At 40.8% G+C, this 13,857-nt stretch overlaps 1 protein-coding gene across 2 annotated transcripts in view; it reads right to left on the reverse strand.

The window, feature by feature from the left end:
• CHST15 (carbohydrate sulfotransferase 15) overlaps positions 1–13,857 on the reverse strand; it is a 46,051-nt gene that overhangs the window by 16,882 nt on the left and 15,312 nt on the right. Inside the window, exons 1-3 of one of the 2 annotated variants that reach the window (XM_040605663.1) lie at positions 7,815–7,881; positions 2,397–3,478; positions 1,313–1,652 (exon numbers count right to left, since the gene is read on the reverse strand). In XM_040605663.1, the coding sequence (XP_040461597.1) occupies positions 1,313–1,652; positions 2,397–2,984 (928 nt within the window). In that variant the 5' untranslated portion in view covers positions 2,985–3,478; positions 7,815–7,881. Of the gene's footprint in view, positions 1–1,312; positions 1,653–2,396; positions 3,479–7,814; positions 7,882–13,857 lie in introns of those variants that run through there. The other variant, XM_040605662.1, reaches the window with a different exon arrangement.

A 13,857-nucleotide genomic window follows, 5' to 3' on the forward strand; every position in this document is an offset into this window, starting at 1 on the left:
AAAGTACAACCCCAAAATTAAGAACTGAAGAAACACTGCAGGTGTCCCACTCAGAAAGTGTCTTTCCTTGCCTTTAGCCACAGGAGATCATTAGAAGAGGTAGTTTCCCATTTCAAGGAAGCTTAGAAAAGCACCAAGGGAAAGTAGTGATGCAAAGTCGTTATCAAATGATCTACCCACAGAGCTAGGTTTTCCCCTGCTCCAAAGGCAGCGTCTGCAGTAAAGCAAAAGCAAATGAGAAACAGAAGCGAAGATGTCACCGTAAAATAGCCACTATCTTCCTCCTGAAAATAGTAATGTCACTGAAAAGCCTGTGATCTGTGATACCAAAGTCATATAAAGCGAGGACATACCAGTACTTAACAGCTAGACCCAATGGTGGGAAAACCCAGAGCCTGGGTGGAGTACAGCGAGCGTTACATGCATCAGCATCTAGAGGAAGGCACTAAGCACACAGCAGACAGGACCAGAAGTCTGTCTTCTCTGCCTCATCTACTCTCTAACCACGAGTCTGACCTTCCTTGGCACCCAGGGAAGACACAACAAGAAGAACATAAACACCTCAGACAGATAAAACGATGTGCTCAGCCCCACCACCCTCAGACACCCTTTGAAGGTGCAGCCACGATGGCAGGGGGGTGCATTTCGCTCCAGCAGGCCGTAACCTCAACTTATCAAGTCTGCCTTCAGAGCCAAAGGGTCACTTCATGAAATATTGATGTCACCCAGGAAAAGAGCATCAAAAGTATGTGCAGGTTCCTCAGCGTGAGAGCTTTCTCCTGCAGAGCATCTCTACTGTTCAGTGCTTTACTAGAGCTGCAACACTAACAAAGCTCCTACCACAAAGCAGATTTGTATTTATTGAACCATAACAACCAAAGCCACTCACGTTTCAAACATGGACCCATCATTTATTCATGTAGGAAAGGCTTTACAGAATTTTGCAATGCAAAACTGTCACTGCTATTCTTTAAAATTTTCCATCACAACCTAATAGTTCCTCTTCCTGCTCCTACAAATTCACAGGGCTGGTTTTATCTAGTGCTTTCATTTTTTTACTAGATTTTTCCAAACCACTGCAAATAAATGAGATGTGCATCATCTTGAAAAGTTTAACCCAAAACACCATTAAACAAAAGCAGGCTGAAACCTACTGAGCATCCATCACCTGGATTTTTCAAAACTGAACTCCAGTGGTTTCAAGATAAGCTAGTATGGCGCAAATCCATAAACTTCATCCCAAATGTATACAAGAAATGTCAAAGTTTAATAGAGACAACTTGCCTGGATACCCGAGGACACCTTTACTCACCAAACCGTTTTCTTGTCCACCAGTGTGGCTCTTTGATCGCTGAGAACCGAACGTCGGGGTGCAGCCTGAGCCGGTCATACAGGTCTGTCGTCCCACACTTGGGCTGGCCAATGATGTAGAAATGGGGGAGGCAGCGCAGGCGGTAGTGTTTGTCCTTATAATGGTACAAGTGGTTCCAAAATACCTTCCTGAGGTAATCAAATATGGTTCGAAAGCGCCTTGAATACAGTGCATAGGAGTTTGTTGCATAAGGATCTGTGGTGGTGTTTCCTCTGTACTCTTCATACCAACATGGGTTCTTGCTATTTGGAAGGAATTTGTTAGGAATTACTGAAAACATCTGCAACATAAAGAACAACAATTTCAGTCAAGGCAGCGAAAAATTCACAGTTGTACTATTCTAACTTAGCACAGTAAAGAGAATATGATAGAAACACTAACTGGACATTTTTAACCTTAATTTTTTTATCCACAAAGTTGACCTAACTTATTTCTTCTGATGGCAGCAGAACCAAATCCTGTAGAAACAGTTGGACTGGGAGAAGAGGACATTTAGTAGTCTTTTGATTTTAAGGCCAGAAAGGACCTCAATAATACTCAACCCCCCTGCAGCCCCAGAAATTAATTTTTGAAGTCAAACACGGAATAGTCAAATCAACTTGCAGGTTTTAACTCTGAAATACAAGGTTTGCAATGACCAGATTTTCAGGAAGGCACACTGGTAACCAGTTATTAGAAAGGCTCTTCTTTATTTATCATGTAAGATGAGTGGCAAATCAACTCAGGATGATTTTGCAGGAGACAAGGTATAAATTCAATGAGGTTGTACAGCTGTTGGAGGACCGCTTGGGTTTTTTGTTTCAGGTGTCAAGACCATTTATAGAACCCATCCATTCTGCCCATGACTCAGGACATAATCTACAACATCACCCTTTCAGCTGGTGTAAATCAGGAGGCTCCAGATGGTGTAAATCACTATATGAACACCTCAGCAGCTCCACTTATTTTATCTCAGTAAAGGATTGACTCAAAAGCCTTAAAATAAGCATACAGCAGTTTAAAACACAGTTCAATTCATACTTACATGTGGTTCTTGTTTCCTCAGCTCTTCTAAATCAGGGCGCTGTCTCGTCATAAACTCTATCTTTGAAGTAATAGTGTCAATAATTAATTTAATGCTTGGATAATCCTTTACGTATGAAATATTCATTTTAGAAGGCTGGTAATGGTCTTTCATGTCACTAAGGCTTTCATTGTCCATTAAGCTTGGATTGCTAGTAAAAGCTCCGTAATGGAAGGGAGATGGTATTAACAACAGGCCGTGCTTGGCTCCAGTCAGTATGTAGGATGCCATCACTAGAGTCATTATAATCAAACCAAACATTAAGCTGCATAGCTTCCCCTTCCTCAAGCAGAAAAATCCATTCCAGCTTTCACTGTGATCAGTCCTCACTTCCAAAACTGCAAGCAACTTCATCTGCTTGCTATCCGTGTACAAAGGGATCTTATTTTCTCCTTTGCAAACAGGACACTTCTGGTTATTGTGATTAGATCCACAGCATGTGAAACACTGTCTGTGCAAGTCATCTGGTAATAAATGTATGCAACAATTAATGCAATACCTCATATTACTGCTGTTAAACTCCTGTGTTAATGAGCCAAGCACAGCCATAAAAATATTTCTGAAGCATACGAGTCATCTTCTCTAAGTCTGAAATTATTTAATTCCTTGAGTGATTCTACAATTACTCAGCAATGCCAAAGGACAGGTTCAAGCCAGAACAGGTAAAAGCACTCAAAAAAGCTACATATGTCACATAAAGAAAAACAACAAAACAAAACAACCAACACAAAAAAAATAGATGTACTGTGGATGTGGCTTTCAAGAATTTGGCTTGGTAAGAAGAACGTGGCAAAGTAAGAATCAGCTACACAACTGGCTCAAGTTTTTCCCATTGAACAAAATGAGGGGGAAGAAAAATTGTTACATAGCGTGAAAATATGCAAAGAATAAAAATAACTCATTGTCCTCTGATTTACGCTGGAATAGGCAAATATGGGTAGAAATTTCCAGGTATTCTTAAAACAAGTGGGTTCCAAACCAGACTGCTGCTACTGGAAGCTTCATCTTCCCAGAGATGGTTTCAAAGATTTGCATTGTACAACCTAAAGAAACAAAAACATATATATATATATACATATATATAGACACACACGGAACAACAGAGGGAATATCCACACCCACCTCCACTCAAAGCCATAGCAAAGCACCATCTACTGCAAGTAACTGTGAAAGCTGTCTTCCATTTGCCAAGTGTATTAATTACAGTGCTCACAATGTTAAGCCCAGGAAATGTTTGTCTTCAAGTTCACGGCGAGCTGCCCCTTCTGTTCATCACCCACCTGCTCACATCAGTGAACAGTTGCTACAACAGGTAACACGGCACAACTTCCCCCCAGCTGCTCGCTAACCTTCTAGCAGACCTTAATCTGCTCTTTATTTAGGGAGCATCTACCTGTACATGGGGACCTTAAATTAACTGTCCTGAAGTGGGGTAGGACCCTGCTTAAGAGAACAAGGCAGGGATAAGATAACAGTCTCCTTTCAAGCATACAAGATAAAAAGCCAAACAAAATACCCAAAAGCCATTAAGTAAAACATTCAGCAAATTGAAGGGATTAAATAATAGACAGGAGTAAAGGCTCACGACAAGATCTCTGGTTTCTGGACCAAATGATTCTGGGACGACGGCAATCACCTGCAAGGCACTGCAAAGTCACCAAGACACCTTCAATCACCACTCGCCAAAGATTTTGAAAACACAGTACTCACTAAAAATGGCAAGATGTATTACCTAAATAAAACTGACCCGGTTTCAGATGGGACAGAGTTAGTTTTCTTCCTATTAGCTGGTGCAGTGCTATGTTTAGGATGAGAATAATGTTGATAACACAGTGATGGTTTGGTTGTTGCTGAGCAGGGCTTACACCAAGCCAAGGATGTTTCAGCTTCCCAGGCCCTGCCAGCGCAAGGGCTGGGGGGGCACAAGAAGCCGGGAGGGGGCACAGCCAGGGCTTGTGACCTGAACTGGCCCAAGGGGTAGTCCATGCCATAGGGCATCATGCTCGGCATATAAACTGGGAGGAGCTGGCTGGTGGAGAAGGATGGCTGCTGGGGGACCAGCTGGGCATCAGTCAGCAGGTGGGGAGCTACTGTACCGTGCATAACTTGTTTGGGTTTTTCTTGAGTTTTATTTCTTTTTCTCTTTTTGTTATTTCCCCTTCCATTACAATTATTAGTATTACATCTTACCTTACTTCAACTATTAAACTGTTCTTATCTCAACGTATTTTTATTTTTTTTTCCCCAACAAGCCTCTTCCTCATCCCACTGGGGAAGCAGGGAGGAAGGGAGCAGCTGCGTGGTACCTAGTTGCTGGCTGGGGTTAAAGCACAACAGGAACATACATACCACCAGGGCTGCAACTTCAAGGGAAGACTCTGGATTCAGCAAATGCCCCTAACGGTCTGCACTTTGGTACCAGAGAGCCCACGCCGAAAACGCAGGAGCAGGTGTCCCCTTGGTACAAGGCAGGCACCACAGGCAGGGACTTGAGCATTGATGGGTCCCGTGAAGGTCTGCCACGTCCACACAGACCAGGGGCTGAATCACCCTGCGGCACAGGGTATGTGCCATTCCCCTTTAAACACCTCCACACTGCAGCTGCTTACAGCCAAAAAAGCAACCAGTGCTGTTTAAAGTATTTATGTCAAGTTTTTGTCTTGGTTGGAGCTTGTCCATAGCTTGGTTTTCCAGGCAGCATTCAGAGCAGAGACGCTTAAAGTCACAAACAAGTCATGAGCTTAAGGATGGCCTTAATTAAAGCATATTTATGCATGGTTCCTCTAGAATTTCTGTTTCCATGGTTTATTAAATATCCTACTGGCATCACCCACATTTTTAAGCTCAAAATCAACTCTTTGTTTGGAGAAGCCAGATTATCAAATACAAAACTTCATAGATAATATACCTTCTTCTATATACCAGAAAATATTTTTATTTTCTAGAATTACTTTTCTGGGGGAACTAAGCCCAGGAAATATTTTAAAAGAAATCTTGAAAAGTCACAAGCAAAACAAGAAATTGGCATAGGATGAAAAAGGAAAGAAAAAGATGGGGAAAACCTAAGGAATAGTAGTAGTACGTGGCTCTGACAGGCAACTTCTATTTTGCCTTTTGTCACCTGATAAAGACATTAAGGCTCCAGTGCTGTGATGCTCCTTGTCCATCCTGCTGTGGGCACCCCTGAAAGCAGTGACTCAGCTCCCGCCTCCACACCTCTGTTTCCTCAGCATCCGCCAGGACCTGGTCTGCCACAAGGCACTTTTCGCTGTGCCACAGACAACACCAGTACTAACCCCAGCCATGGCCCTGAGGGTTCGGTACACACAGTTTTAGCCACGCTGGGACTGCGGAGAGCAGGGAGGGGACTGCTCCTCCTGCACGAGGCCGACGGAGGGCACACGGACGGACCGCACGCGTGAAAGGCAACACATCACTGCAGATAGCAGCGGCAGTTGAAGGAGTTGGAAGAATTCAGGAGATGACAGCTTTACCGGAAGAGAAGGGTATCTTTTGCCCAGAAGACTATGGATGATGAAATGCTAATTAATTAATAATATTTTTCAGAGGCAGCTAAGCTCTGTCATAATTAACTGCACCAGTCCAGAGGACCAGTTCATTGCTTTATGGGATTTCTAAAGGTCCAACATTCACTTGTACTACCTTAAATGAAAATACATTTTCCAAGTCACCTTAATCAAAACATGAAATAGATGTTTGAGAATTCACACTTACAAAACATTAGTGTACTATTACAGCAAGAAAAAAAAAAATAATCTGCACCACTATAATTCTTATATAGGTACAGTTTCCTAGTTTAAACACACGTCAGTAGCCATGTACAAACTTTTTTCTCATTATCTCTTGCCACTGGCTCCCTCCTCTGGACCCACAGTACTTGTTCCTTCTCTACACTCATCTTCCCTTTCAAGGCTCAGAAATGTTTTTTCTCTGCATTGTTTCCAAACGCTTTTCTTTCTTCTCCATCCTACAGCGCTCTTCATTCCCCCCAAAAACATCGAACCTAGCTTATTCTTTTGACACCTCTGTCTCCAGCAGAAGCCTTCCTGCCTGACTGTGTCCCTTGGCCCCTGAGAAAGAACACTTACACATTGCTGAAACACACATTTGGGTAACGTCCAAGACACCAACAATGACAATAATTTCTCATGACTACACAATGGATACACAGAGGGCCCTCTGATTACCCCTACAACACACCAAATCACAGAAGTATAATCACTACTAATTATGAGCCCCAGAATCTGGTTATTTCGCTTTTAGCTCTTTCAACGTATCTTAATTCTTCAGAAACACTGCTGTCATTCGAGATAGTAAGTTCTGGTTTACTCCCACAAGAGTGTCCAGATCAAATGGGTAGTCACTTCAGATCCTGCATTAATCATCGTTCTTCTAGCCGCATTTTTTTATGAGACAAAGTGCTTTTGTAAAATTATCTCTATTCTTGATGTTCCTCCCACCTAACACTGTCACATATTGGAGGCTTTCTGCAATCAGAGCAAGCGGGCTGTGCCTCAAGGACTCAAGAATAATTATTTAGAAAAATACTGAACAAAAGTATTTGTAAAATCCCTTCCCACAAAAAAAGGTTCATTTCCTTAATGAGTTTATTCTACAAGTCAGATGAGGCAGACAGAAATCGCAGCATAATCATTACTGACTACATTTAAACCAAAGGGAAATAAATCAGTGTAAGACCTTTCAATGAAACTAGTCTTTAAAACTTCTCTAAAGAAATGGACCTGTGATGATTTTGACAGAAATTTGAACGACTATAGGGAGACCAAATCAGATTCATATGTGTAATGCTAAACCCAGAAAATTTATGCTTTCTTAAACATAAAGTATCGCCCCCCTGCCCCCTCAGTGAATGTCCAAAAGAGAGAGCCATGGAAAGGAGCCAAGAGCTCGTCGGTTGTCCAGCCACCACGGATGTTCCTAATGGCTGGAGAGAAGGAGAATGAGAAAGGGGGGTCCTGACAAGAAGTGAAAAATTTCCACTTTGCAAGTCAGCATTTCAGGCAGCCATAAGACACCTGAGCAAAGATTTTCAAAGAGGAAGCAAAGCAGAACAGAGAGAGTTCAAAAAAAAACCCAAAAAACGCCAAAATACTGTAGAAAAAGAGAGGCTGGAGATGAGGGCCTTATAACGAGCGATAAGAAATGGGAGGTAAAAAAAGCACCTCTTAAAAAAGATGCACAACGAAGAGACTACAGGTTACAGTGGTAGCTATAAAAAGATGTGGTAACCACAAGGTACTCTACAGCACCACTTCAATTAAATTTATCACCTGCTACATGTTTGTTTTTGTGTAATTCTTCCACCTGAACTCCTCCACTTTGACACCCAGCGAGTACCTTGTTATTGCCCCCGACCGCTGCTCTCCAGCTCCGTGCTGTTTATTTTCAGAGGGACCAGTCACTATGTACTGTCCATTTTGGAAAATAAATAAATAAATAAATAAATAAATAAGTAAATATATATATATATATCTATATATCTCCAATTTATTTTCCAGTCGTCTTCTAACGGGGATCTGAAACTTGCTCAATGATAGTGACTGAACAGATTTATCTGAGATAGTCTTGCAAAATCAATTCAAGCCTTCTGTATTTGACATTAATCGTAATTTTTTTTAAAAAAAAGAGCTGTCAGAGATACATTGATGAATACAGAACGCAGGGTCTTAGAAAAACCACATAAGCTTTTCTGTCCTATCTTATGTCCATTTGTATGTTAATAAAATGGACTGGAACTGACTGAATCCTCCCCAGGTGCAGACACTTCTCATTAAACTGTTAAAAATATTACAAAATCCAGGAAAAACAATGTTAACTGCACCTTTAACAGCCGAGGAAAAGGCTTTATTGAGGAAAAAAAAAAAAAGAAATATGCTTAGGCTACAGTAAAACTGATGTGAAATGAAAACATGAAAGGGCAGTGAGGCTGGTAGAGTAAAACCTTCATAAAATTTTCATAGAAGAAAAAAGCAATGTTTAGTAACAGTGCAGCACAACCGCGTAATTCCTCTTCCATTCCTCCATCTCCCATTGACATGTGGCCCGCGACAGCCAGGACCAGCACTCTCCCAGTACAACAGCAATTCTTCATCCCATGGAGGATAAGCTTATGACCTCTGGACATAAAAAACCTGCAAAATTTTACCATTATGGATACTTTTTAGCTATCAAGCTTACTGGAAATGATACCAATTGAACCAGACTACAGGCTGCACAATGATTTTGTGCCCAAACATAGTCTCTCCAGAACAAGCCAAAGTATTTGTACAAGTGTTAGTGAAGTATTTGTACAGCATGAGGAAGTTCATCCTGTTGGTGGGCAGGTTGCAGTGCTTCAATAAATAAACAGTACAAGTATTAAAAACATGACCAAAAAAAAAAAAAAAAAAAAGAAAGAAAGAAAGAAAATGAGGTCAGGAAAGGAAAGGAATAATCATAGATTTTCTCTGTCCTGCTTATCGTGTACATTTGGCTCAAGTTAACATTTTCGGAAGAGAAACTTTGCCTGAACTCATGTCTGTTTACCTCAGAGAAAGCTGCCGGAAAGAAGATATGTCAATAAAATGCGAATCATGAACCACTGATCTCTGCAACCTCCTTGCAAAAAAATAAAATAAAATAAAATAAAATAAAATAAAATAAAATAAAATAATAAAATAAAACCCAAACCAAAAGAAATTGCAATGGTTTAGAAAAGCCACAGGATTCATCACAAAGTTCAGCAGCCTCCTGCAGACTGAAGTTATGTAAAGCTCCACAATTTGCTTAAAAAAACCAATTTTAAAAAAAATAATCAAAGCACCTCCCAAGAAATTACATAAACCTACTAAAAATATTTTTTTAAGGCAATCACTTGAAGAACAGTTATATTTTAAAAGCTAGACTGTGGTCATAACCCATGATTATACATTCAACCTGTTGAACAACTGCTGAACACTTGTTTGAGTTTAAAATATTCTTTAAAGAACCCAGTTCTGGAGCCTTTAAAGCCAAAGAAAACCTCCTGAATCACCACTGAGGCAGCAATCTCGCCTCAATAACAACTGTGGCTTATTCCATAACCCAGCTGGTTTCTTTCTCAAGATCTAATCCAAACACGCTCTGCTCCTTCCTCATCAAAGAAAACGTGAGAACGGAACAAATGACACCCTTCATTTGCAAAAAAAAAAAAAAATCAGCAAACTCCCCTAAAATCAGTGTAATGTTAGTCGTTTCAATCCAATGAGGACTCGCTCTTATTATCTGTGCTGCGATGCTCAGGAAATACTTACTGAGCTTGAATCACCGCTGCATTAGGGCATAAATGCTGCCCGAATAAACCGGTTATTGCACGCAAGGAAAGAAGGGGGACATGGGGAGGGGGAAGGGGAGCAAGAGGCTGTCCTGGATCAGCTACCGTATGGCCATGCCTTCCCCAGGAACCTGGTATCGCGTCTAAAGCCTTGTGCAGGTTCTAGAAATTACCGCGGTCCCGCTTCTGGTGCTCCTAACAAGGCACACCCACACCTTCCTATGCGTTTTTGTTTGATTTGCCTTGAAAATGTGAAAATAATAATAAATCTCGATACTATCCATTTTTATTTACACTGGTTTCCAGCGGAAAGAGTATCACCAAAAAATTTCTACGACTTCTGTCTTGTTTTTACTATTTCACCTGATTTAAATCAGTCTAGAATCAGACCTATCACTTATTTTTGGGCCACTTGCAGAAGAAAAGGTCCAGACAGAGAAACAGAACAGAACCAAAGCCAGACAACTTCTGGCCTACTGATAAACCCCAAACTATATTATGGTCTTCCAACGAGATCTGAAATAGCATACAGGTTTAGAAGATAACGGACTGGTTCCTCCACACCTAAGGCAGGGACAAGATCTCGCCTGCAACTCCTCTGCAGCAACACCTGCCTCAGATCCACGCTAGGTCATTTTCCAAAAGGAAGAGCTGTGCTGAAGGTTTTGTGAGAGCTGAAGAGAAGTGCAGGACTTTGGGGCATCATCACTGTAATGGCTTCTCCAGAAAGGCAGGTCCAAAAGCCCTGGAAGAAAGCAAGCACCACTGCCAGCTGCCCAACCTGTGGCACCATGTGTCCCAGGCACCACGAAGCCCTCACTCTGCATCAGGGTAGAGCTCCCATCAATGTAATTAAGTCCTTCTCCTTGTACAAACATGGAGCCAAATTATGTTCTCATGTTTTTATAAGGATGCTCAGTGTAGAATTTGGCTAACGGTACACACTGGCTTCTCAACTCTCGCTCAAAACTTGCTGCCTACGAGGTGCAACATCTCCGCCAATTCATCTTTTCACTTCACTTAGTTTCTATTCATCTCACATAGCATCTTGCTACAGAATCAGTGACAGATTTATATTGAATATGAAAAAATTGCACACTGTAGAAAAACTTTGCCTTTACATAAATTACTCCAGTGCACGTCTTTTCATGGAAAAGCCATTTTAAGCCACTTTGTGAAATCATCATGCATGGTTGAGGTTTCATATCTTTTCTCTTCTTTTAATTCTCATAGTAACTGTAAGCAACCTCCCAATATATCCTACACAGTCCTTGAGGTCATCCCAAGAAAACAGAGATAAACCAACGCATCCATCCCATGGGGCTCACAGGCTCCTCTCCCAAAAATCTGGAACCAGATTAAAAAGTTCTGGTAGCCAAAATGCAACCAGAAATCATGCCTAATTAAGAAAAAAACACTCAGCCCCTCTTCAAAATGATCAAGTCACTAACAGCCAGAGCAGACATAAAATACTGATGCTAATGGCAGCTAACTTTTACCCCTTGCTAAGAAAAAAAGTATATTTTCTTAAATCTCCAGAAAGACACCCAAGGTCCAAATAAAATAAAGACAGGGATAGAGAAAGTTAAATAACTTATTCAGTGATTTAATATCACTGAGAATTCTTCAGGCTGAATTTGCCTTATTGATTTTCTTCTGTAGAAAACAGAAAGTAACAAAAGAACTCGCAGTAATGGTAAAGGGATCACCTGAAATATAACTTCAGGTGCAAAGAGTGGGCATGAGAAGACTGGTTCTGCCACAAATGTTTTTATTACATTTTTAATAAGATCAAGCAGCTGTTGAAGTTTCATTCCAGACACAGGGTATCCCATTACTTTATAATAATAGAAAGTTTCACCTACATACTCTTTCAAGGAATAAATCATTCCACCATCATTCCACAAATCAGCCAAATCCCTGCTATAAGTACTAAAGCAAGAGGGACACACGAAGCACGAAGGCTGTTACGAAGCTCTTCCACTCCAGATAATTTTATCAAACAAATCCAGGGGAGTTGGGGGTTGGCAGGTAGCAAAAAATATTGTATCTAAATACCGCTCCCATACGCCCTGCAGCCAGGCTGCGATCAAAAATACCTACTTCAGAGGCAAATAGCTGGACTGGTATCGACAGAGTTCGCTTATCAAACGCCAGCTATTTTTTGTTATGCATTTCCTTCTGACAACTTGCCTGTCCTGTTTTATTTTCAGGCTGCCACGTCTGCTTCATTGTTTGAGTCTCTGGACAGATATTGCTGTAATTTACTCAAATAGCCCTTCTGGATATTGCTCAATAGAGATATGGGGTTTCCCTTCATGCAAAGCTCGGTTAGGTGAGGACAGTACGCTCGTTTGCAACACCTTATCTGAACAGGAGGAAATTGCTCCGGACAGCCAATTTCTCTGTGTCAGCTACAACGTGAGGATTGAGTGACTGCCTCAGCTTTAGGCATCTGCCACGCACGCCTCTCAGGTTGGGTGAGATGAGCACCAAAGCCTCGCTGTGCTAAAGAAAAATAAATCTTCCCCATCAGAGTGCCAGCTGACTTACTCGAGGAGTAGATGGAGAGCTAGCGCAGCACAGTTGCATTTGCAGAATGAGATCTTTCAGTGCTGAAGAGCTATTTTAAGCCCAGGTCTTTGTCTCTTGCATTGAGTACTGGTCCCGAACCAGCACGTGGGAGAAAAATGTTCGGAGAGTTATTTCCAACGGTCCTGGCAAGCATTTTCAGCCTCAGCATGCTGCAAAATAGTGGGCATTCACAGTTATGTTACTCTGATTACCATCTTGTTCTTTTTACACATTTGATTTTGCTTGATTTTAGCAGCTGCTTCCTCAGGTTCGTTTAGAGTGAGAAACATATTCTTTCTACCATCTGAAATCTAAGACTTTCTGCCACTTTGCAAATGGTATACAGTACAAATTGCCAAGTCTTGTGGGTTGTGAGAGATCAGCTGCTAATTTAAGGCTGCTTTGGGGGGATGAATAACATTCTATAGAATAAATAGAATATGCATAATGCAATGCCTTCAGTGCCTGTTTATCTCATGGCATGGTAAAATGTTTTTGCATGCAATAATGCGACCGAATGGTATCTACTAGAATTCATTTGATATACCTTCACGCTTCATAAATAAGCAGTCTTTCTGAAAGGGATGGGTCTATGTGATAGTTAACATTGCTTTAAACACAATATTGTTGTGACAATTCTAGAGAACGTATATGCTAACAGCTGCTCATTTGATTTTTAGTGACTGAGAAGGGATTTTCCTCCACCTCCAAACTGAATTTTCTCCATAAACTCTACTATCTTAACACAGTCAACTGAATTTTTTTGTTATGAGTCATATATGGTACTTCTCTATGAGACATACATTAAAATGGATGGAAAAACATATCTCATCTGTACCTAAGTACCATGTAAGTGCTTTTTCATGAATAGGGCATTTAATCTTTCATCTAGTGCTGAGTGGGTGAAAGGAAACATACACAGCTGCATCCTGAAAAGACAAACCCAGTATTAGAGTCTGTCATTAAAGTTTCTTGTAAATTCAAACAAAAATTAGTCAACAAAAACTATTCATCAGCCAAATCACAACTGTGGCTTTGTTTCAATACTTAGGAAAAAAAAAAAAAAAAAAAAGTGTTCCAAGCTTGGTAGTTACTTATAAATGTTCAACAACTTTAGCTCTTTAAGCAACGACACAGCAGATAAATCTTGGCCCATTAACCAAGAAACCACTCACTCATTCGGAAGTGGACTCAAAGGCCAAATGGAGAACCCAAAAAGCTCTAGGTACTCTCATGAAATTGCTAATTAGTTATCTCTGTAAGAGTAACACAGTATCACCAGATAAAATTCTGCAGGTAACTTCTGGCTACAGTTTATTAAGCAAAACCTTTCCAGCATAATATATTATACTACTTTCAGCATCTTAGGAAAGTCTTTATTTTGCATAAGTCAAGCAACATTTACTTCCAAAGTCTGCTACTGCTACTCGTAAGTGTTTCATCAGAGGCTTAGACTCCATCCTTCTTCTGTATCACATGCTCTTTAGCGACACAAATGTGCAACAATTTTTACTA

The sequence above is a fragment of the Falco naumanni genome, chromosome 9 (genome assembly GCF_017639655.2).
Source record: "Falco naumanni isolate bFalNau1 chromosome 9, bFalNau1.pat, whole genome shotgun sequence".
NCBI lineage: Eukaryota > Metazoa > Chordata > Aves > Falconiformes > Falconidae > Falco > Falco naumanni.